At 60.5% G+C, this 21,195-nt stretch overlaps 10 protein-coding genes across 11 annotated transcripts; 3 read left to right on the top strand and 7 right to left on the bottom strand.

Annotated features, from left to right (window-relative positions):
- Nucleotides 1-1,069: 1,069 nt before the first annotated feature.
- CAP2 (F-actin-capping protein subunit beta) lies at nucleotides 1,070-2,661 on the bottom strand. The gene is made up of 3 exons (XM_047982612.1): nucleotides 2,417-2,661; nucleotides 1,862-2,289; nucleotides 1,070-1,783 (listed from the first exon to the last, which is right to left on the bottom strand). The coding sequence occupies exons 1-3, from the start codon at nucleotides 2,449-2,451 to the stop codon at nucleotides 1,392-1,394; spliced, it is 855 nt and encodes a 284-aa protein (XP_047838578.1). The 5' UTR covers nucleotides 2,452-2,661; the 3' UTR covers nucleotides 1,070-1,391.
- A 697-nt stretch (nucleotides 2,662-3,358) lies between these two features.
- Nucleotides 3,359-6,138, bottom strand: JDV02_001664 (uncharacterized protein). The gene is made up of 4 exons (XM_047982611.1): nucleotides 5,174-6,138; nucleotides 4,793-5,086; nucleotides 4,606-4,736; nucleotides 3,359-4,547 (listed from the first exon to the last, which is right to left on the bottom strand). The coding sequence occupies exons 1-4, from the start codon at nucleotides 5,460-5,462 to the stop codon at nucleotides 3,954-3,956; spliced, it is 1,308 nt and encodes a 435-aa protein (XP_047838577.1). The 5' UTR covers nucleotides 5,463-6,138; the 3' UTR covers nucleotides 3,359-3,953.
- An 823-nt stretch (nucleotides 6,139-6,961) lies between these two features.
- On the bottom strand, nucleotides 6,962-9,793 carry ATG22 (Autophagy protein 22). 2 transcript variants are annotated; one of them, XM_047982609.1, is made up of 2 exons: nucleotides 9,054-9,793; nucleotides 6,962-8,966 (listed from the first exon to the last, which is right to left on the bottom strand). In XM_047982609.1, exons 1-2 carry the CDS (start codon nucleotides 9,379-9,381, stop codon nucleotides 7,324-7,326), a joined length of 1,971 nt encoding a protein of 656 aa, XP_047838575.1. In that variant the 5' UTR covers nucleotides 9,382-9,793; the 3' UTR covers nucleotides 6,962-7,323. The 2 variants fall into 2 exon arrangements, with proteins under 2 accessions (XP_047838575.1, XP_047838576.1); XM_047982610.1 differs by having other exon boundaries at nucleotides 6,962-9,793.
- Nucleotides 9,794-10,053: 260 nt separating this feature from the next.
- Nucleotides 10,054-10,829, top strand: JDV02_001662 (uncharacterized protein). Its single transcript, XM_047982608.1, has 2 exons — nucleotides 10,054-10,436; nucleotides 10,492-10,829. Exons 1-2 carry the CDS (start codon nucleotides 10,240-10,242, stop codon nucleotides 10,688-10,690), a joined length of 396 nt encoding a protein of 131 aa, XP_047838574.1. The 5' UTR covers nucleotides 10,054-10,239; the 3' UTR covers nucleotides 10,691-10,829.
- An 11-nt stretch (nucleotides 10,830-10,840) lies between these two features.
- Nucleotides 10,841-11,336, top strand: JDV02_001661 (uncharacterized protein; the record flags this gene model as incomplete). The annotated part of the gene is made up of 2 exons (XM_047982607.1): nucleotides 10,841-11,074; nucleotides 11,169-11,336. 2 exons carry the CDS (start codon nucleotides 10,841-10,843, stop codon nucleotides 11,334-11,336), a joined length of 402 nt encoding a protein of 133 aa, XP_047838573.1.
- Nucleotides 11,337-12,317: 981 nt separating this feature from the next.
- Nucleotides 12,318-13,080, bottom strand: JDV02_001660 (uncharacterized protein; the record flags this gene model as incomplete). Its single annotated transcript, XM_047982606.1, has 2 exons — nucleotides 12,318-12,595; nucleotides 12,942-13,080. 2 exons carry the CDS (start codon nucleotides 13,078-13,080, stop codon nucleotides 12,318-12,320), a joined length of 417 nt encoding a protein of 138 aa, XP_047838572.1.
- Nucleotides 13,081-13,917: 837 nt separating this feature from the next.
- Nucleotides 13,918-15,873, bottom strand: JDV02_001659 (uncharacterized protein). Its single transcript, XM_047982605.1, has 2 exons — nucleotides 14,956-15,873; nucleotides 13,918-14,896 (listed from the first exon to the last, which is right to left on the bottom strand). Exons 1-2 carry the CDS (start codon nucleotides 15,681-15,683, stop codon nucleotides 14,578-14,580), a joined length of 1,047 nt encoding a protein of 348 aa, XP_047838571.1. The 5' UTR covers nucleotides 15,684-15,873; the 3' UTR covers nucleotides 13,918-14,577.
- Nucleotides 15,874-16,290: 417 nt separating this feature from the next.
- JDV02_001658 (uncharacterized protein) lies at nucleotides 16,291-16,707 on the top strand (the record flags this gene model as incomplete). Its single annotated transcript, XM_047982604.1, has 2 exons — nucleotides 16,291-16,491; nucleotides 16,582-16,707. The coding sequence occupies 2 exons, from the start codon at nucleotides 16,291-16,293 to the stop codon at nucleotides 16,705-16,707; spliced, it is 327 nt and encodes a 108-aa protein (XP_047838570.1).
- JDV02_001657 (4-hydroxy-2-oxoheptanedioate aldolase) lies at nucleotides 16,615-18,213 on the bottom strand. The gene is made up of 5 exons (XM_047982603.1): nucleotides 17,792-18,213; nucleotides 17,602-17,694; nucleotides 17,506-17,531; nucleotides 17,168-17,435; nucleotides 16,615-17,066 (listed from the first exon to the last, which is right to left on the bottom strand). The coding sequence occupies exons 1-5, from the start codon at nucleotides 17,949-17,951 to the stop codon at nucleotides 16,801-16,803; spliced, it is 813 nt and encodes a 270-aa protein (XP_047838569.1). The 5' UTR covers nucleotides 17,952-18,213; the 3' UTR covers nucleotides 16,615-16,800.
- A 1,803-nt stretch (nucleotides 18,214-20,016) lies between these two features.
- On the bottom strand, nucleotides 20,017-20,704 carry RPB7 (DNA-directed RNA polymerase II subunit; the record flags this gene model as incomplete). Its single annotated transcript, XM_047982602.1, has 4 exons — nucleotides 20,017-20,032; nucleotides 20,094-20,263; nucleotides 20,319-20,399; nucleotides 20,456-20,704. The coding sequence occupies 4 exons, from the start codon at nucleotides 20,702-20,704 to the stop codon at nucleotides 20,017-20,019; spliced, it is 516 nt and encodes a 171-aa protein (XP_047838568.1).
- Between the last annotated feature and the right edge of the window lie 491 nt (nucleotides 20,705-21,195).

Genomic DNA, 21,195 nt, shown 5'->3' with positions numbered 1-21,195 from the left:
GTCTCTGCACACAGCCTCGTCACGGAGCAGTGGATGAGTGGCCAACCAAATGGGTGGAATTAACAGCAGGGAGCAGCTAATATCGACCAAGCCCAACCGAGGGTGTTGACTTCAGAGGGCTGGAAGTGGCGTCACTGTCCCGATGTGAGGAACACCAACCAGTGGCAGCTCAGCTTATCATTGCCACAGCTGAAGCCTTTGGAGCTGTGCTTCGCCCCGTTACTGGCGCGGCGAAACGGCGTCCCTTTTTGCCGTGTTAGTCGTCGACCATAACGACAAATACTGTTGCCGAACGGGCCTGACTAGACCAATGCACGGAATCTGCATGCGTAGGCATGCAAAAGCAACGAAGTGGACATGCAGTCTGCAAGTCATGCCTCGCACGTCAAGGATGACTGACGCTCTACGCTGCAGGACGCAAGGGAAGCAAACACACATGGTGCGTGCAACGTGCCAAGCAACAGAACACGACATGCGCCGCGGCAAGCAAGCCACGGGCACAAAAGAACAAGTCCAGAAGAGTTCATTCCCGCCACCCACGCTGGCGCTGCAGCCTTCTTGCTTTTCGGTCGGCATCCGGACGCTGCTTCGGCACACGTTGGCCACCCCCAACGGATGGAATAGTGTCATTCAACGGTTCCACGTAGGTGAGGTGCTGCGCCGTCAGCTCGGTGGCGCGCGTGCCACTACTGAACACGTCGACCCGCTTGCTGTCTCCAGACTAGACGCCCTGAGGTTGGCGCCCGCGGCAGACTTGCTTGCGCGCAACCCCATCCCGTCGTATGCGGGGTGCGCCCCGAGGCCTTGAGAAGGCCCTACCTTATTACGCGCCTACGTGCTCTTGGCATAATTGTCAAACGCAGTCACTTCGCGCGCGCGCGGCTTTCGTTGCGGCTCAATTATTGCCTAAATGGTCCCAGCGAAGGCCGTGACTGGCCATGACCCGAACCCAAACGGCGCCGTGGCGTCATGATCCTCCATCTCGGCAAGATGGATTGAAATGCCGGCCGCCAGTACATACATGCTAAAGTTAGTAGTAGCGGGCGGAAGCCGGGCCGGCATAAGCCAAGGGTAAGGTAACACGGCAGGACTCTCGTCTCGGTGTGGATAATTTGCTTCTATTCCCGCCAGACTCCGACGGCGCCGAGTCAACGACTGGCTGTCCGCGCCGGACGCATGAGTCGCAGAGCGCTGCCCATCTCTGGGCCACGGCCAGCACGCCATCGATAGCGGCTTGTTCAGGAAGGATGCGGGGGCCCAAGACATCCCGGGGCCGCTCAGCCGCTTCACCATCGGGACACTATCAGGAGACCATCTGGTGCGGCTTTGTGTTACCTGCTTGCACTCGGTCTTCATTCCGCTTCCAAAAGAATTCCCTCCCAGTTCCTCTTCTATCTCCTCATGCTGCCGATAAGCTCCCTCTGGGTTTCTCTGTCCCTGGCTCCGTCGCTCAGGCTGCCCACGCTGCGCAGGTCCCCGACCACGTCCTTTGCCTTGCCAAAGTAGACATCCTGGAGCAGATTGCGCATCTTGAGCTCCATGTCCTCGACGAGACGGCCGACGTTGGCAATGTGGCTCTCGTCGCTGTCGACGGGGAGGTCCTGCTCGACCTGGCGTGTCATGTTGCCGCTGAGGTCCATGTCGCCGATGGAACCTTCGGCGGTGGAGAGGGAGAGGATCACGGTGGAGGTGAGCTTATAGTGAGTCGTGCGGCCGCGTTCGATGGCCTCGAAGACGTGGATGGAGTCCCAGACACCCTCGCTGCTCCCGCCGGGTGTGGCCGCTGTTCATGTTGCCCGTCAGTCCCTATCTATGCTCGCGTCGTCGTCGGCAGCGCCTGCATGAGAGAGGAGAGACTCACCCTTCTTGAGCAGCACGACGCCGGCAAAGCCATCATCGAGGTTCCAAAAGTAGACGCTGCTCACGCCGCCCTCGTAGTACAGCTCCCTGTAGATGTCAAAGGCCTCGTTGGCCTTGATCTCCATGCGACGGACGCGCTCGCTGGGGATGGCCCCCTCGCCGGCCCCCTCGTTGCCGTCGGCACCGACGCCGCCGGCGCCAGCCTCGTCGAGCGGGGGGTCGAACTGGTTGGACCAGGGGCTGCGGTGCGAGTCGCCGTCGCGGTTGTAGTCGCAGAGGAGGTACTCGCGGCCCGTCTGGCGGCAGCGACGCACCGCGAGCGGCTGGTCGACGGACGAGAGGAGGTCCTCGGTCAGGTCCGGCGCGAGCGAGATGATGGCATTGAGGTGGTCGGCCGTGTGCTTGGGGTTCAGCCGGCGGAGGAGGTCGCTTCAAGCGGTCAGTCAGTCAGTCAATCAGTCGATGGCCGGTTCCCTCCCCCGGCCCCTCCCCCCGCGGGAGCATTGGGGTGGATGGGTAAGGGGGATAAGGGAGGGAGTGGGAGGGAGGGGCGTACAGCGCGGAGTCAAAGGGGTCCGCGGCGGCGGCCATGTTGAGCGGTGCCTGCGGGGGTAAGAGGGACGGCCAGCCGTCGTCGTCGTCGTCGTCGTCTTCGTCTTCGTTGGTCCTGGGGATTGGTGATTGCTGCGGCTGTGGAAACGCGATGTGATGCGATGCGATGGGCGACGCGGCGAGCTGGGAGGAGTGGAGGGGAGTTTGAGCTCCGGGGCGGAGCTTGGTCTGACGCGGCGGGGTCGGTCGGGAAGGCGGGGTGCCACGCCCGAGACTCACTCACCTGCCCACTAAACACGGACCCCCAAGCCGAGCGTCCCAGCGTCCTAGCGTCCCAGCGTGCGTGCCCGTGTCGGTGAGCCCACCTAGGCTTCCCCCTCCTCACCTTGGTGTGTGAGCAGAGCTACACCTCCATGCGTTGAAACTCACCGACGACCGGGCCGCTGTTGCTTTTACTTGCCTACCAATGGCGGCACCACGACTCGCATAGTATCACTACCTACCGTGGGACTACGAAGTACTACCTTACGTACGTACGGCAAGTACTAACGTAAATGCAAATAGGGCTGGTTGGCCCCCAATGCTACCTTACTATATAGTACTACCTAACGCTACGTGTGTCTTTGTCGGTACGAATACGTACATAAGTCCTACCTTACTTCGCATTACCTGCCTACTTCGTAGTACTTCGTAGTACGTACAGATAATGGCGCGGAAAGGACAAGGCAAGGCAAAGGGGGCTTGAAAGCTCATTCAACATCTTGTTGTGGTTATTATCCCACGTCGCTTTGCTCCCTACACATAAAAAGAGGCCCCTGTACTTTGTACAACATACGTAGGTGGTAAAATAAGTATGTGTTCCATAGACTTGTAAAGCGAGTCACTCGCAACCAGGCCAAAGTTCGCAGGGCAGTGCAAGACACCGTCATCACACGATGAAGAGGAGTGAGTGGTCTCCCAGCGACTCAGAACAAGGAAGGCTCTTATCAACTCTACTACCTTGCCGCCGCAATCGCCGCCGTCAATGCCTCCACCCTCTCCATCCCCGCCGGGACTGAAACAAACCATCTTCGCGCCTACATCCCGCCGCATACCAAAGGTATATACATACTATAGTCCCCGCAGAAACGCCTCGCCCGTCGCGGATGCCAAACACACGCACGCATACGCACACGCAAACTCGCACTCTCGAAGCAGACAAAAGTCAACAGATCCACCGTTGCCCGGCAATCTGCCCGGCCGCTGACGGCCTCGCCACAGCCGCCCATCCACCAACGCTGTCCTATCTCAGTCCCCCCTTTTCGACGCCCGCTGCCGGAGCAAGCGCCATCGCGCTTTGAGGAGGTGGTGCTGCTCCTGCTGCCGCTACCCCCCCCCCCCGTATATATATACCCAGAAAAGAAGACGTGCAGCAGCTGACCCAGAGGAAACAGCCAAGAACAAAGGGAATGGAATGGAAAACACCATTGTCTGTGTGTAAGCTGCAGATAGCCGAGAATGCAGGGCTTCAGCTATGGGGTGGTAAGTCAACCGCCTCGACCTCAGTCGATTTTCGTGCCGCACACCAGGCAGAGAGCGGGCTCCGTCCATGTGCGGTCGCCCCCAGTCACGGCTTGCCTTAGGTCTGTGATCTGCCACACCGTCGGCCCGTCGTCCAGTGTGAGCTTCGCCTCGAACAGGCCCTCGTACGGCTTGCTCTCGACGACGGCCTTCTTCCCGCGGCCCTTCTTGACAGACGACGACCTTGACGGCTTCTCGATTGTGGTGGCGATGGGAGTTCCCGGAGCGGGAGATTCGGTCGCCTTGGGTGTGATGCCGTCAAGCTGTTTCGGTGGCGCGGCGTCCCCATTTATCCCCTGCTTGATGCCAGCTGGAGACTGTGTTCCCTCGCCCTTGATCCCGGTCGGCGTCGTCGAGCGTAGTGCTGGATTGGGCGCGTCATCGGTTTCCATCTTGACCGGCAAGTCACTGGACTCGTGTGGCTTGTCGGTGCCGAGCTCGTCGTACACGCGTGTCAGAGCATCGTGCAGGAGACACTCGTAGTGAAGCCACTGCTCGCAACCCGACTTGGTGCACCCGACAAGCGTCTTGTCCGGGTTGGCGGGCGATCTACACTTGCAGGTGAGCTCGACGGACTTTGACGCTCTTGTTAGCATGTATTTTTCTTCGGTCATTGAAGCGGGGGCGACGTACCGAGAGCTGAGACGTGCGACAGTCAAAAGCCTGTCTCCAATAGAGTGACTCTTGAACCTGGTCGTCGTCTGCCTCGACCCACTGGTTCACCGCGGCGCGCATCGCTACGCTGACGACGTTAATCACGTCCACTGGCACTCGTCAGCACTTTGGACGGCAAGACGCAGGGTGATGGGGTACCGCCTACTGTGATTCGACGCTATCAACTCGTTCTGGCCGTGGTACGGCTGACGGCCAGACACGACCTTCTTCCCGTCAAGGGTATTGGACGGCAGCTCATCAGGAGAGTACATCCAGTAGACGCGTGCGTAGACGTGGTGCTCATCGAGGGCCCTAACCTCGAGGATCTTGGCTACCCAATAGTCGGTGGACTGCAGCAGGCCCCGGCGCTCGGGGTCCTTGCTGGTCGCCTTTTGGCGCTCAATCGTCGTGTCGTTGGCGATGTAGACGTAGTCTTCGTTGTAATACTTGACGTTGTTGACTGGGATATCGAGTCAGCGAGCTGCTGCTATCCGGCGCTAGCCAAGCTGGTGGCTGTGCAGCAATCGGTGACAAAGTGACTACTCACGAACGAAGCTGTTATATCGCGTCATGTCGAGCCAGCGCTTGCGCGGCTCCACGCTGTACGATACATCCATGGTCTGATGCGTCTTGAACTTGCCCTTGGGCGCAAAGGGCGACACTTGTATCAGCTCCTTGGAGCTCCGATCGTCTTCCGGGCCGTCGCGCTTGCGCTTTTTGGGTACGTGGTCCCGGTCCTCATACGAGGGCGTCGTGACCAGCGTCACGGCGAAGGGGCAGTCGGCGCGATTCTCGTCGGTGACGGTGCGGGACCGCTTCCTGGATTTGGAGCTCATGATGACGCGCGGCGGGCTGGAGCGGCGGCTGCGACGGAGGGGGCGGCGGCGGCGGCGGCGACGACGATGATGGGTGACGGCACTCGAGGAAGCGCGATCCGAAGACGCTCAATCACGATAGCGTCCGGTCGAGGAAGTGGAGGAAGATTGCCAGGCGCCTCGGCATTGGCGCGCGCGGCAGGCGTGTCCAGCAGAGAGGGCACCGGCCAGCCGTCGGGTGCGCTGCTAGCTGCTGCTGCTGCTGCGACTGCGGCTGCTGCGCCCGCTGGGGATGGCGATGCTTCTCCGCAGTCGAAGGGAATGGACGGGCCGACGGGGGTTGGGGGGTTGGGGTTGGCGGCGGTGGTGGTGGTGGTGGTGGTGGTGGTGGTGGAGGCGACGACGGAACGGGCTGCGACGCGGCGGGTGACGGCGAGGGGCACACGTTACACAAGACAGGATCGGGGCTGCGACTCGGACTCGGTGACGAGCGGACGACGGCGTCGCGGCGTCAATCGGGATCGTCGCAGCTCGACGGCAGGGCTCGAGGCACGCCGGGGATGGGGAAGGGGTCGCGCGGTGCGGTGCGTGACTCGACGGAGGGCAAAAAGTTGGGTGAGGAATCGCGGTGGCTGGGTGGGCAAATAATATGGAAGAAACCCAGGCGTGGCCGTTCCAACAACCCGTTTACCGTATTGGGCTTCAGTGGGATGCACCAGCACCAGCACCAGCCGCCAGTTCGCCTGCAGCCCACCCAGTGGTAAGCCCGACCGACACAGCGAGGAGGAGCCGGCGCCTGAGGTGAGCAAGAGCTGAAGGAGGGGTCGCTGGGGGGTTGCGCTTGCCTCCATCCGCTCCAGGTGTCCAGCACGCACGCACGCACGCACGCACAGGGCAATAGCACCCGACGGGCAAGAGAAGGCGCGCGTCTGGGTGTGTCTCGGCCTTTGCACCGCGCCACGCCGTGCCAACCGGACAGGGGGGGTCCATCAACTCGAAGGCTGGCTGCCAATAGGGACAGCACCGCTTTATTATGCGAAACGGACTTACTATCACCAGGCATCTGCAACGCGCTATCGCAGAGTCCAGTCCTCATGGGCAAAGTCTTGTCTATGCGCACGCATTGTCGTGTTTTCATTTCGTACGTTTGGCACGCATCCGACCAGGCAGCGACTGTGAGTCCTTCGTACATGACTACCTACCTATACATGCGTACTACAGTACTAGTACCAACAGAAAGGACGGTCCGGACCCCATCTCTCCAACCTCTCCACCCCGCCGTTGTCGCCTCCGCCCAACAGACCTACCTCCCTCTCACCCCGCGCGGACGTTATTGGGAGTGTCTTCGAGGTTGGTTGTTGGTCCCTGCCAAGTGCTGATTTCCGTGCTGACTGTTCCAGCCCCGTCGTGGATCGGTCGACTAAGCGGGCGGGCGAGCACATTATGCCGCACCCGGGGTCGCATCACCAAATATACTTCGGACAGTGCCATGCTGTTGGAAACCCCAGGGGCGCGCTGCACCGCTTGACTCGGCACATTGCCTTTTTTTTTTGGCATGAAAGAACGACATCGAGTGCGTTCGTGGATGGGTGTACAATGTTTTACTGTACAAAATACTTTACTTTATGCTCGCCCAAGCAACAAGCGCAAAAACCAAACAGGACTAACACGGCTTCCTCGGAATCACGGCGCGGTTGGTCGAATCTGGCCCCCCCCCTGCGTCTGGCCCCCTGTCCACTCAAATCAACTCGCACGCAGTATTACGAGACGAGAACTAGGCAGTAGACCTCGCTCTGAACAACAAAAACACCACCAAACGCCATCGCTATGCTCAATCAAGAACCGACACTGGCCCCATGGCCCTGAGGACGATGGTAGACCTCTAGCCATCCTCGTCATAGTCAGCCATCATGCCGCGCCTCTCTGCTTCGTCTTGCGTGTCCTCATCCACCAACGGCGAAAACCCTTCAATCGTTTCCGCAAGCTTGTGGCCTTGCCGGCGACCGCGCTCCACGTTGATGAACCATATGAGCGGAGCCGGCAACCCAACCAAGGCGCCCAGGAACCAAAAGGCAGGGCGGATGCTCCCGGTCCTGTCGATGATGGCGCCAACAATGGTTGGGCCGAACACACTGGAGCCCTTGTCCGTGATGGCGTAGAGCGCATAGAAGGCGGCTTCCGACCCTGGCGGTATCAGCTCGCCGTACAGAGACCGGCAGTAGCTGCTCAGCCCGCCCATGACAATGCCGTATATCGCCGCCAGAGGATACATCTCCCATGGCTGCTGCAGGCCCAGGACCCCCCATCTCTGGACAAATGGTAGGTAGCCCATGAGCCCGTACAGCGGAATCAGCTCAAAGAGACCAATGCACACTAGGATGGTCTGGTGCGTCTTGAGCCCGCACAGGCGCGACATCCACGACCAGCCAAAGGCACCAACGACTCCCGTCAGCGTGACGATGACATTGATCATGCCCAGCGCCCACGGCCGCATGTGAAGCTGCGTCTTGGCAAACAAGATGGCCGTCGACGACGTCGTGGCGATGGCGTCCGACAGGAGGAACCAGCCTGCGAGGAACAGCATGATGTCGGCCAGGCGCCGGGCCAGTCGGATCGTGCGGAATAGCGACTTCCATGCGTAAGTGAAGTAGGAAATCCACGACAGTCGATTCTTGCGGTCGCCGGCCAGTAACGGCGGCCCGGGGCGCGGCCGGAGCCACAGCGCAGCGGGAATGGTGAAGACGGCCCACCACGATCCAATGAAGAACAGCACAACGCGCTGCGACCAGGTCGTGTTCTTCATGCTGAGCAGGATCCCAATGGAGATGCACTGGACCGTGAGCGCCGCGAGGTAGCCGATACCCAGACCCGTCGCGGAAAGGCGCGTCGACCACTCGAGCTCCTTGGACGTGATGTCCGATTGCGTAACGGCGCGCTTTGACTGCCGTTCTGATGCAGCAGCTGCTGCTTCGTCGGGCAAGAGGCCGGATCTCGAGTTGGCCAGAGATGGCTCCAGATCGTCCGTGGAGCTGTCGACCCGTCGCAGCTCGGGCTCGACACCGTTCCGGCCCGAGGACCTGCTGGCCTGAGCCTCCAGAACCTCTGGATGGTGGCGGACGAGTAGCGGGAGGAAGGAGTTGAGGAGCACAAATGACGCCCCGAAGGAGGTGTTTGATATGATGGTGAGGATGGCGCCGAGTAGGTACGTCTCCTTGCTGACGAGGATGTAGGCCATGACGGCAAAGCTACCGATCCAAGCAAATGCAAGGAGCAGCTTCTTCCTGTAGTTGCCGTGGTCCGCAGCGCAGCTGATGCTCACGACGAGCAGGGCCTGCAGCAGGACGCTCACGGAAAACGTGTACATGGCGAAGCTCGCCGTGTTGATCTCAACGCCCAGGACGTAGACGACACACTGCCCATCGTCCTCGCCCTTGCTGTCGCTGGAGCCGCAGGGCTTGCTGGGGTCCGAGAGCAGGACGCCGTTTTCGCGGGCGAGCGACTCGAGCAGGATGGGGATGAAGGAGCCTGGGACCTCATGTTAGCCTTCGCCCACGCGGGCTTGCGCGCACGGCCAGTGTGAAGCCATCTTCCAGGTGTCGTAGACAGTCATACCAATGCCGCAGACCACGTATGTCTCTGCCGCGAAAGAGTACGCGTACCAGCCCCTCAGCTCCTTGCGGCTCGTGGGACGGGCGTCGTGGCCGGCATACCGGTCCACGTCCGCTAGGCGCCGGCCCAGCGCGTCATCGCCGTCGCCGTCGCCGTCACCATCGCTGCTTCTCGGCGGACTCATGTCGCCGTCGGTCGAGGAGCGCTCGTCGTCTGCCTCGAAGGACGAGGTGTGGGAGCGAAAGGAGCGCTTCGAGGTGACGGACAGGCCGGACCAAAGACGGTGGCCATGGAGGTCTGGGCGGGACAGCTGACTGTTGTTTGGCGGCATGGTGACACTTATAAATGGAGCCGAAGAAGCGGGCTGAAGTGGCTGCCCAGGGACCCTCCACCCACTGCCGTCCGCTGCTGTACCACCAAGCGCGCCCTGTGACCGGGGCACGAACGCGGGTAACTAGCGGCCTGCCTGCTCAAGCCTGACCTGGGTCTCTCCACCCACGCCACCACAGCACGGAAGCCGAACCCGTGCTCCTCCCCCGCTCTGTTCTGGACGTCAACGACACCTCAGGCCGCTTGGTGCTTCTCCTGCCTCGGGCTTGCTGCTGGGGGACGTCAGCCTGGGGTTCATCAGGTATGGATCGTGGCCTGGCGCTGATGTTTTGTCTGGGTGGGCTTCTGGTGTTGCGGCCCTCCACTACTACTTCGTAGGTAGAAGCCGAACGCAAGGTTCGATCCGGGGTCTCTGTTGAGTAATAAGCACGCAGCAGCAAGGGACTCCGAGGCAAATGGGCGAGCCGCTCTGTCATTCCGGCCGAATTGCGCGGTCAGATGACTGACTACTACACCCCATCTCTATGGGGTTTAATCCTGCCGGTCCCTTTTTATACTAGCGTCGCATGGCCTGCAAACGGCCTGTTACTACCTTAGTACGAAGTACATACACGACTAATAAAAGGGGAATGGAACGGCGAGGGCGCGTTTTGCGGCATCAAATATATGTGATGGCGTGATGTGCCCTCTACTCCAATAGCTCGCTCACTATGAACGAGGATCTTGGGCGACTTACGGTGCCCGTGCCGAAGTGCAAGTAGTATATCATGTTAGGAAGCTTGAAGGGGCAAGTGAGGGTGTTGTATATGTCAACAGCGAGCCTCGGCATCAATATGCCAAAATGTGAAATTAAAAAGCGATGGATTTACTCTTGCCTCAGGACTTTTATTTTCTATTCGATATAAAGTCTACACTCCCTTATTCTTCTTATAGGCTGTCCTTAGCAGTTTATGTTCATCATTCATTCATTCAGCCATTCATTCACTCATTTATAGAGCTTCCAAAACATGCTTTCGTCCTGTGCAGCCTCGCCATCCTGGCTAAAACCAGTCGAGCGTTTGTAAACCCGGCATACTAGGACTTCAGATCCGTCTGCTAACATAATCCCCAGGATGGCTCTTCAAGAGCCCAGAAACGATGCCAAGTTGCTGCCACTCGCAGAGAATCTCACCAATTCGCGAAACAGCCCTATTAGCGACGGCACAGACGACGCTGAACACCGAAAGCGCTTCATGACCGCGCTGGACACTCTGATAAACAACCCCGAGGACGAACCGGGCGACGCAAAGGGGCTGCTGGACTACCTGTAACAGGAGATGGATGCCATCGCCCAAGCCGTTGCGAACGGACGAGACCTATCCTCTATGTATAGCGCCGGCGAAGCTCCTAGCAATGTAAAACCGCAATGGATGACTAGAGGGAGACGGCGGGAGAATCTGCCTTCGTACGCCGGTCTTGCTATGATCAACTGGGATCACTGTGGGGAGGACGCCCGTATCGCCTATACGACCGGTCATGAAGCGGCAATCGAACACGCGGCAAACGGAAGGAAGTCGCGCGAGACACTCTTCGAGGCATACGTGATGAACGCCTTCGCTGATCACTACCTGCAAGACTTCTTCTTAGCGGGTTACCTGCGAGTACCACGCCGTCTCCTTTACGGCATGACGGGAATGGCGGACAAGCTCGCTCAGGTGAGAGTTCTTTTCTTCTTTCTCTTCTCTTGTATAATTGTGACTGAGGTAGGGGGAACTGTGCTTTGCTGTGCTGTGCTGAACCCAACTCAAGTACATGCACGACGAGGATTCCGCCTTCGGTCTCCAAGTCGAGGACGCCAGCGGCTCGCGGTGGACCGCCTTCGGGGACAGAAAACTCTTGGACAAGGTCAACGAGGTCAACCTGCTGAAATGTCAAGCAGCCGCGGCGGCGTCTGCGAGGGAGGTATACGACGCCTAGCGACACGGGAAAGCCCTCCCGGCCCTCGCGTATCAAGCCCGGAACAGAGTGCCCACGAAACAGTCTGCCGCGGCCGGGAACCAGACCCTGAGTCCGCTCTTTCGCCCAGGCCCCCGAAACACCTACGGCGACCTCCAGCGCCGGACGGACATTGGGGATCGGAAGACCTGGAAGCACGATGCTAATTGGCAGGTGCCCACCACGCTCCCGTCTCTGATGGCTTCGGATCTGTGGAACTATGTGCTGAGCATGTGGATATGATATGCAAGTGATACCGAGCGGACATTGAAAACTCCTCGAAGGGACGGACATGCTTTCGCCTTGCTTGTGGGGGGAGGGGGCTGCCCGGGAAAAACAGATGGGCCACAAACTTGCAAATGAGGGAGTGTTTCGATCACTGAATGAACTGGCGCTGAGCTGGCTGAACGTCGTGTCGGGCATGTGTAATTACTCGTAGCTTTAGTAGTGAGTGCTCCTCTCAGCAATGTCGTCTTCTGAATGCCCTGCGCCACTCTCTTCCTATTCCACCATCAGCTCCAAACAGACAGCCCGAGCTTTGTCAAGATATAATATCAAGACGTGCGTGGGACTCGAACCGGCGATGCCGATACTTTGCGGCAAGGAGCTGCCGCATACCGAAAGAAACCACACATGCGTACTTGTGGTTCCGCTGCCGGCGGCCCTTATGTTTGTCTGCATTCTTCAAGCTTGACTGCTAACCTACGTACTTCATATACTAACTTTAACAAGCGGGATATCATCGCGAGCAACTAGCACACTGAAAAGAAACAAGAACAAAGACAACATCGCTGCGAGGCAGGTCCCAGCCTGGGGGGCGGGATAGATGCCCAATGCACGCACACCCTGTCCCACGACCAACCGAGCATCCCCTTCCCTCTTTCTCGATATCTCTCATCGGCATATGCGCGCCAGCCCACAGCGTCGCGACATTGCCCCCGGGTCGCGGCCGACCGACCGACCTCATTTCTTAAAGGCGCCAAACAGCTTCTCCTTGAGCTTATCGGCGAGGCTGACGGGCGCCTCACCGCCGCCGCCTCCCGTCTTCGCGTCTGCGTGGTGGTGCGACGGCAGCGGCGACGACTTGCGCTCGGCCGACAACGTGTGCTCGTTGCCGGCGCCGCCGCGACCGGTGTGGTAGTCCTGCGTGTCGTGGCTCGCCCTCACGGCCACGTCAGGGACGATGTCCTGGTCCTTGCGCTGCGACGAGGCGGTGCCCACGTCGGCGATGTTGCCGGCGCCTGTTCCGCAGGGGGGGGTCAGCTGCCTCGCTCGCTCGCTCGCTCTGCTTGCTTACGGGGATTTCAAAATAGATGATGGGCGGCTGGTCTGAAAGAGGCGCGTGTCCGCGTGGTCCCTTGTTCACGACGCATGCGCTCCCGCCGGTAGTCAACGGGGGCGTTTGAGTGAGGGAACTCAGCAGTTGACGCATGATTGCGCCATCCATGCGCGGCGCGATGAACCACAACAACAGGACAGCAGAGCGCATGCAAAGAAAACGCGCCAGGCCAAGCCAGCCCAGGCCACGCCGCCGCAGGCGGGCGATGCGATAAGATGCGATTCGCGGGAGGAGCAAAAAAAACTCACCTCCTCTGCCGGAGCTGTACGCGCCGTCCCCGTGGCTGCCCTCGATACCCGAGCGCACGACCTCGCCGTCGACGTACTGCGTGTCGTCGGGGTTGATGTTGCCGGCTCCGCCCCGGCCGTGGGATACTTCGACGGACATGACGGGCGACGACGGGATTGCACGTAGGAAGAAGTAAAGAAAAGAAGAAAAAAGAGAGAAATCCACAGCCTGAAGTTGTCGCTGTTATTTCCAGGACGCACGGCGACGACTGGAGGCTGGCTGAACCGACGGGAACTAGTGACGATGGGATCAGCGGGCGACGAGACAGCGACCTTTCAAAGACGACGACGACGGGAACACACCAGCAGAGAGAAGAAAGGAAGGGTGTTTCGGCGGCGTATGGATGGATGGGTTGTTGTGGTCGCACGACGCGAGATGCAACGAGATGGATGGGCCTCTCCGCTGTTATACGTCACGGGGAGGATAGAGGATAGAGGAAAAAAGGGTGAGGGTGACAGTGAGTGAGAGTGAGAGTGAAAGGCGGCACTCCGACCGACGGACCGGATCCAGCCCAGCATCACATCATCATCAGGTGGGCAGCCAGCCCCCGGCGTGGCATCCAGAAGAGGCAACCTAAAGTAACTCCCTTTATTCCCAAGGTAGTACCTTACCGTACACGTGCTGGAGGAACGGCGGCTGAGGTGCCGCCCGCTGCTGCAGTTCAGTTCCTGTCGCGACTCGCCACCAGACTGACTGCTACTGCTGCCAGGGACCTCCAGGGCTCTCTCAGGGCTCACCCACGTGTGCTGCAATACATGTGCGTATCAATCAATCAATCAATCACCAACCATTCTCGCCTCGTCCGATAAGCACACGGGGCAAGTAAGTAGTAAGTTAGGTATGGACAAAAAGTGAGGCGCCACGCCACGAGGCTGGCCTGGCCGGTGATGATGGTCTCACTCTTCCGGCATATCGGTACCTACACAATGGCCTTATCGCGCGAGCGCCCCCCCCCCCCCCCCCCAGTCTTTATCAGCACTAAGTTACCACTTGTAGGTACTGTTCGTTATCGGAGCCCGCGCCGACGCACCTCATGCCATCTCAACGCCTCGCACGTTTACGTACCCGAAATTGACGGGGGGGCCACAGTGGTGGGCAAGCCACCACCGCCATGCTCAAGTTCCTTATCAGTCCGCATCCCCATCACCACCAGCATCATCATCATCATCGCCGCGGCACGGGGCGGCGCCTTTCAGCCAAAATATGCCAGCTGGCTGTCATGTTCCCCCCCCCGGCTGCATCATCGCATGAATAAGGGGGTGTAAACAATTGCCCAAGGCATTATTCCTGTTCTGACCACCTTCACCCACGTACAGTGCGCCCGTATACAACGCCTCCGGTAGTCGGAGGCAGTGAGTCGTGGTCTCACTCGCCAGTGCACCGAGGTTCGTCGCGTCCAGCTACCCAGACCTCAATGCTCGCACCGCGCTCAATCAAAGCCTTGAATTGTGACCGCTCCCTCGCCGCCAGTGACCCCATACTCCACACTCTACAAAGGTCTCTACAATTCTTGTTCTACAAAGTTTCTAGGCAGCTCCGGCCTAGCATGTCTGTCGGTAGGTAGCTGGAGGGAGCTACGAACATGCGGCTTCGCTCCTACGCCCGCCCTGCACGCCCAATCTGCAGAATCTCCCCCGTCGTCGCCTCGTCGCCTCGCAGCACCGGCCACGACGCCCCGTCCGCCTTGGCGAGGCTCAGCTCCAGCTTGGTCCCCAGCACCTTGTACGACGACTTCTCCCCGTCAATGGCCCCGTAGAGCGGCACCTCGGCCGAGTACCGCTTGGGGGGCGAGTCCGTCGTCGTGAGGTCCAGCGTCAGCTGCTTGGCCTGGAACACCACCTTGGCGCTGTCCTTGTTGATCTTTTTGAGGAAAAACGACGCGATGACGCTCGTCGGCGTCTGGTAAAAGTCATGTCTGCGGCGTGTGATCGGTCAGCGCTGCGTCTGATGCCGTCGCGAGCAACGTCGACTCACCTGACTGTATCCAGAATCTCCTCGCCTGACGACCCTGCCTTTTCCTGCTTGTCGCCCCTACCAACAAACAGGTGCCTGTCCTTGGTCTTGCAGCCCTCAATCTTCATGAACTGGTCAAACTCGAGCACCCGCCGCTTGCAGCACGAGTAGCCCTTGCTGCCCTCGTGGAAGATGGGCACGCCCGGGTGGTGCACGCACTGCTCGCCCTCCCTCGCCGCGCCCTTCTTGTACTTGTGTCCGCACGTCCGCCGCCTGCATTCCTTGCCGTCTGGGATCTCCAGCGCCGGGTCATCGTCGTCCGTCTCGGGCGGGGGCGGGGGCGGCGTCGGCGCGTGCTGCGCGGGCTGGAGGGGCACGCGCGCGGGTGTCGGGCCGTCGGCCGTGAGGGCGGCGATCTTCTTGGCCAGCGAGGCGTCGTCCTCGGCCGGCTTGGATTCCTCGAGCTGCGGGGGCTTATCCGTGGTCGAGTGCGTGCCCGTGGTGCAGGGCGTGATGTTCATGAACTCGTCAAACGTCAGGACGCGAGGCTTGCAGCACTTCCATCCTGTGTGGGGGGAGCGGCGGTTGTTAGCCCATTGACGCTCCTCCAAGTGCCCTAGATGGACTGTGATTTGCCTACCTTTCTGTCCCTCGTGAAAGATGGGCGGGCCTGGGTGGTACTCGCACTTCTCGTTGGGGTCAGTGAAGTCCTTGCCGCAGCCCTGGTGGACGCATTTCTGGGCGGGCATTTTTGGCAAGGGTCGTCGTCAGGCAGGATCTGCAACACGGCGGCGGCGGGAGAGGAGGCGGTGCAAGACTACAGTGAAGAAATTGACACTGGCCGGAGCTTCACGATTGATAGTTCCAACGGAGGAAAGCGGCGGGTTTCCGGGCAGCTGGTCTGGTTCTCGTTGGTATGGTGGGGTGCGGATCGTGGGATCTTCTAGAAAGTTGATAAGTCAACAGCTCCGGCTGCATGACGACGGGGCCGGCATGGAGGCACAGCTTGAGCTTTCACCGCCTGCCGGTCTTGGTCCGGGGGGGCCTAGCGCCGTCCCCGCTATTGAGCGTGCCGGGGCCTTTACGCACACTGCTCACAGGTCCGTACATGACAGGAAAAGCACACCCAACCCATCCCCTGAAATGTCCCGTACCATCGTGTCATTGTCATGTACAAAGTACGAAGTAGCACACGGGAAAGCAGACGCAACGCGAGTACAACACAAGTGGTACCTGACCGAGGGTAACACGACGTGAGGCACGGGCACAAGCTTCAGACGCAGAGACGCCAGCCAGATCTGGCCACATCCCTTGCTCGGCTCCCTGTTCAGCTGGCTCTCAGCCCAACCGGCCGACATGTATGCCACGCGGCGTCTCCTGCAGGCGTGCCGCATCACGCTCTTCTCGCGCGACAACTGCGGCCTGTGCACGAGCGCAAAGGGCGTCCTCTCCGACGTCTGGGACAGGCGGCCGTTTGTGTTCCGCGAGGTGAACCTGGCGCTGCCCGAGCCAGAGTCCAAGTCGTGGAGGGAGTTGTACGACTTTGATATTCCCGTGGTGGGTGAACCTGCTCCCCCTCCTTGGGTGGGTGACGTGATGGACAGGACGTGGGGAGGGACGAGAGTCGCTGACAGTGGCGGGTTCAAGATTCACATCAGCAGGGCAGAGGCACGGGAGGAGCAGGTCGAAGCGGCTGGCAAGGCCGTCAAATTAATGCACAGGTTCACGCCTGAGCAGGTCGAGGCCAAGATGGACCAGGTCGAGGAGAGCTAGCCCGCCCAACCGACCACTATTCAGCGGCCTCGCATTTCGTCTTGCAGCAGCAGAATACCCTAAAGAGTCACGGCACAAACAGCCTCCCTCTCTCTAGTACGAGCCCGTCTTGGACGTCGCGGACTGGCCCTGCGAGGCGCCAAACTGCTGCTTCAGCACGTACTCGAGCGCCGTGTAATCAGCCGCCACGGAGATCATGTCGAAGCCCTGGTCCGCAAAGGCCTTGGCCTGCTCGCCGCTCGTGGCGTACATGCCGCACTTCTTGCCCGACTTGCGGCACGCGCCGAGGATGCGGGCGATGGCGTCCTTGAGCTGCGGGGCCATGGCGCCGTCGAGGATCGGGTAGCCGATGCTGTTGCCTGCGTGTGTGGCGATGCGGTGTCAGCGTCCCACACACCTGGGAATACAGGGCGAGAGGGAGGAGGGGGGGCAGAGTGGAGGAGGGAGAGTCGTTTCGCACCGAGGTCAAAGGGCCCGATGAAGAGCACGTCGATGCCGTCGACGGCGGCAATGTCCTCGACGACATCGAGCGCCTCGCGGGTCTCGATCTGGACCATGGTCAGAAGGGCGTCGTTGGCCTGCTGCAGGTACTCGGTGAAGGAGGGCATGGGGCTGAAGCGCTCCGGGGCGATGGGCGAGCCGAAGCCGCGGCGGCCCATGGGCGGGAACTTGGCGGCCTGGACGAGCTCCTTGGCCTGCTCGACGGATCGCAACAGCGGGACCAGGACCTGTGTGGGCGTCAGCCTTGCGGCACCTCGTCATCGACGTAGCTCAAGAGATCAAGGCATCGTTACATACGCCGTGTGCGCCCGAGTCGAGTGCGCCTGCTCAAGCGTCAGTCCGTTGGCTGGGTTCACGGGAGGAAGCTTTTTTCTTTGTTGCGGGCGTTCTTACGCTTCACCATCCAGGACTGAATGTCCGGGATCCGGACCAAGGGCGACACGCCCAGCGCGGCTATGGCCGGAACGGCATCGTGCATGGCGCTATCTAGACGAGAGAGACAAAGACGAAGTCGTCGTCGGTCGTCGTCAGTCTCTCATCCTCCCCGCACCTCGCGTGATGCCTTCGTCGGCCGATGACGTACCGTCCATGTTGCCGTGCTCGCAGTCGACCATGACCCAGTCGACGCCCGACCGGGCGAGGAGGCGCGAGACGTTGGCGCCCGGCAGCATCTGCCACATGCCCATGGACTGGCGGCCCTGGGCGAAGGCCGTCTTGAGGCGGTTGGACGCCCGCATCGCCATGGCTCAGTTGGTCAGGCGGTGTCGCTGAAGCGTCTGGCGCTGCTGCTGGCGTTTACTACTACTACTACACGAGATGCGTCGGCGGCGAGGAGGGTTCGTGTCCCGGATCGAGGAGCGGTCGGCGCGGTTGATGAGAGGAGCTTCGTCGTATTCACTCACACACGTCGTCTACCGAAGGGCGTTCATTGCCCCCGCACGCGCGCTGTAGACTACGGCCGGGGGGAGACCCTTTATAAGAGGCGCGAGGGGGGGGGGAGGGGGGGGGGGGGGGGGCGGGTTGGAACAAAAAACACAACAATTCCCCGACGGATGGTCGTAGAGCAAAGGGTCGACTCTTTTGGCTTTTTGTCTTGTTACTCGCTCGGCTGATGGCGGGCTACGGCTGCTACTGCCTGGTACGTGTGTAGGATGGCATGGATGGATGACTTGGGTTGCGGGGCGAAGACCGCCGTGTTTGCGGCATCGGCGCAAGAGCTGCGGGGGGATGATGGGATGGTGCCTACTAGGGTACCTATGGATGGGGCTTGGGGGGTGAGAGGTTCTGACGGATTACCTTGAATGGCACTTAGTATCCTACCACGGAGAGTGTACGTACTCGGACTCGGACAGTGACTGACTCTCCCGTCGCAATATACGTGGAGCTACCTACCTAAGTAGCTACTACCTACAGCTTCGGTCGCTGACCTAGACCAGACGGCCGTGTGGATATCTGTCTGTGCCCCTTTGGCCGAGAAGACAGACCCAGGTTCGTCAATCGCCAAGGTCTTTCTTTTCTTTCCCAACCGGGTGTATGTATCTTGTATTTAGCACTCGCCGTGTGCGTAGTGGTCTACACGCAGCTCCGTCCTCGGGCTGCATTGTCGTCGAACCGCGCAACAAAGGGCAACTATACACGAAGTGCGAACGAACCCTTGACGTGCGTGCTTTTGAGCTGCGCTGCGCTGCGCTGCGCTGCCTGTTCCGACTGATGACGGCTCCCGGCGGGCAATTACCTGAAGGGGAGGAGGGGGACACCGAGCGGGCGCCGTCGCGGTGCGTGGTACGTCGTACCGCCAGCGTTTCGTCCGTCCGGCTGATAACCTGTATGGGGAGGAGGCGGGGCGGGACAGACACTGCGGGGAGGGGAGGGGGGGGGGCTTCGGCGCTGCAGAACGGGTATTCAACCGAGGGGAAGTCGCAGTCGGAGGGCGGGGCCAGCGAAGAAGGGAGACGAGAGAGGAGTGTGTGGACGTGGGGGTGGCATGGGTGGATTCACCAACTTCTTGATGCTTTTCGTGTCGCCCATGAAGTGGGGGAGGGAGGGGCGAAAAGGGAAAAGAAGTTCGCCGTGGGTAATAAGGTAAGGTAGCTCGCGCGCCGCCGTGTCACCACATGTTCTGCCTCCGATTCTCGGTCGGCGGCATCTGCCCCGACGAACATGGCAACAATCATCCGTCCACGAGCCCGTCTGTCCGTGATCCCCTAATCCAAGAAGCCGTCGGTCGCCCGGCGCACGACCGGAACCTAGGGCAAAGACCGCCGAGACAGACGTGTCAAGCCAATATATAAAAACTTGCGTAGTTGGGTCTAGTCTCTAGACGTGTGTTCGTAATACATCAAGGCCCGGCCGTGTCCGCCGGCCCCCGCGACCTCGGGCTCGTAGGTATCCCTCCGCCTTGAACGAGAGACGCCGAGCTGGCCGGCCGCTGTCTGGCGGACCCTGGATCATCCCAGAGAGCCATTATCGCTTCCGTTGTACGTGCGAATGAATGCTACTCTTTCCCCCCATCAAACGCCATCCAGCAAGCATCGCTCGCGCATGTCCTCCGCCAGACCGTCCCTCCGCCAGCTCCAGTCCATGCTCTGCGACTAATGCGTGCAAAAGCCGCCGCCAAGAGCCCGTATATGCTGACAACGCAGGCCACCACGCAGGCCTTTGTCGCAACATGGCGGCAGCCGGCAACAATTGGCCAGCGTCAATCTATACTTTCTTTTCTGGCCCATTTCGACTCCGGCAATGTGGCCGCCCGTTGCATCGGCGGCATAACATGCGCTCTGGGGGCCTTCCGCCTCGTCGGCATCGGGCTCAGTCTTGCAGACACCTGCAACATGGCTGTTAGCATCAAGTCGTGTCCTCCCCTACACAGGGCCGCCGCGTCATACCCGAGATAATCCTCCTTGATGCTGCCAATGGCCCACATCTCTCCCACCTCGGTTCGCGTGCCGATTATCTTGACCCGCACGTGCGTCCCGGGCTCGATGACTGTGTCCTCATTGTTGGTGAATTGCGGTGGCGTGGCGTTGGGATCCCATTTGATGTCGCTCGGAATCAGCTGCCCATGATCAGCCATGTCATCAGTCGAGCAAAGAGGAGACAACTGTACGCACATGCGCCGAGACGAAAAGCCGCAGCGGCCCAGCTTGGGCGAAGAAGCCTTGCGGGTTGATCGAGTACACCACGGCGTCGACCTTGGCAACGTCAGCGACCCCTTTCTCCCCAGGCATCGTGAGCGGCATCGCCTCACCGTCTCGCCCTTGAATGGCCGCCAGACGACCGCTCGATACCCGACGGTGAACTCGGCGAGCCCATTGCCCGGCAGGATCCGTCCCTCGGAAATGTCAAACGTGTCCATGATAGAGATGATGTAGTAGCTTCCGGCACAGGTGCCCTCCACGTCTTTGAGGAGCTTGCTGGTCACGAGCTCGTGCATGTTTCGACCGAAATACGAGGGGTGCAGGGTGACCCTGCGCTCCATGTTGTAGAGAAAGAACATGCTGGGCGAATCGTGCGGCGACGGAGCTTGGCTGCACGTGTCGACGGGGTCCGCAGCGCGAGGGCGACAGTATCGACCAATTCCAGTCGCCAAACGGTCGTCGGAAAGTCCGATGCTCGGGTTTCGGCGCGCGTTGTTCGGATGCTCGCGCGGGAAAGCGGCGAGGCGCTCCGAATGTCGTCGCGACGGGTGGCCGTCGTCGAAGGCGGACCGCGCCGGAGGGGCAAGGAGAGGCGAGGCGGGAAGCAGACGCGAAGCTTGCAGGGAGTCTCGCCGCCTCGAGACGTGCACTCCGGGCTCCCCGACAGGGAGATGGGTTGTCTGCGGGGTGTTGGAACGGAGGTGTTGAATTGAGCGCGCGACAAGGCTGAGGCAAAGGGCTGCGCATCGTGAAGCACCAAGGCAGGTGGTTGAAATCTGCGCCACAGTGCTGAGGTAAGCACGCCAGGCCCCTGCCCATGGGCGGTGGGCCGACGGCGAGGTCGGGCCTG

Source organism: Purpureocillium takamizusanense, chromosome 1 (assembly GCF_022605165.1).
Source record: "Purpureocillium takamizusanense chromosome 1, complete sequence".
In the NCBI taxonomy this organism is placed as follows: Eukaryota; Fungi; Ascomycota; class Sordariomycetes; order Hypocreales; family Ophiocordycipitaceae; genus Purpureocillium; species Purpureocillium takamizusanense.
The sequence above is the reverse complement of the archived record's forward strand: the minus strand, read 5'-3'. Positions and strand labels throughout refer to the sequence as shown.

Excerpts from the sequence above, each read along its gene's own strand:
- CAP2 (XM_047982612.1), bottom strand. The coding sequence starts at position 2,451 with ATGGCCGCCGCCGCGGACCCCTTTGACTCCGCGCT. Across the intron at positions 2,290-2,416 it reads GACCCCTTTGACTCCGCGCT|CGACCTCCTCCGCCGGCTGA; the intron begins GTACGCCCCTCC and ends GACCGCTTGAAG. Across the intron at positions 1,784-1,861 it reads CGTCGTGCTGCTCAAGAAGG|CGGCCACACCCGGCGGGAGC; the intron begins GTGAGTCTCTCC and ends CAACATGAACAG.
- JDV02_001664 (XM_047982611.1), bottom strand. The coding sequence starts at position 5,462 with ATGAGCTCCAAATCCAGGAAGCGGTCCCGCACCGTCACCGACGAGAAT. Across the intron at positions 5,087-5,173 it reads GCGATATAACAGCTTCGTTC|TCAACAACGTCAAGTATTAC; the intron begins GTGAGTAGTCAC and ends TCGATATCCCAG. Across the intron at positions 4,548-4,605 it reads GTCGCACGTCTCAGCTCTCG|TCCGTCGAGCTCACCTGCAA; the intron begins GTACGTCGCCCC and ends AGAGCGTCAAAG.
- ATG22 (XM_047982609.1), bottom strand. The coding sequence starts at position 9,381 with ATGCCGCCAAACAACAGTCAGCTGTCCCGCCCAGACCTCCATGGCCAC. Across the intron at positions 8,967-9,053 it reads ATACGTGGTCTGCGGCATTG|GCTCCTTCATCCCCATCCTG; the intron begins GTATGACTGTCT and ends ATGAGGTCCCAG.
- JDV02_001662 (XM_047982608.1), top strand. The coding sequence starts at position 10,240 with ATGGATTTACTCTTGCCTCAGGACTTTTATTTTCTATTCGATATAAAG. Across the intron at positions 10,437-10,491 it reads CTGGCTAAAACCAGTCGAGC|GATGGCTCTTCAAGAGCCCA; the intron begins GTTTGTAAACCC and ends CATAATCCCCAG.
- JDV02_001659 (XM_047982605.1), bottom strand. The coding sequence starts at position 15,683 with ATGCCCGCCCAGAAATGCGTCCACCAGGGCTGCGGCAAGGACTTCACT. Across the intron at positions 14,897-14,955 it reads GAGATTCTGGATACAGTCAG|ACATGACTTTTACCAGACGC; the intron begins GTGAGTCGACGT and ends CACACGCCGCAG.
- JDV02_001657 (XM_047982603.1), bottom strand. The coding sequence starts at position 17,951 with ATGGCGATGCGGGCGTCCAACCGCCTCAAGACGGCCTTCGCCCAGGGC. Across the intron at positions 17,532-17,601 it reads TCAGTCCTGGATGGTGAAGC|GCGCACTCGACTCGGGCGCA; the intron begins GTAAGAACGCCC and ends ACGCTTGAGCAG. Across the intron at positions 17,067-17,167 it reads CATCGGGCCCTTTGACCTCG|GCAACAGCATCGGCTACCCG; the intron begins GTGCGAAACGAC and ends CCACACACGCAG.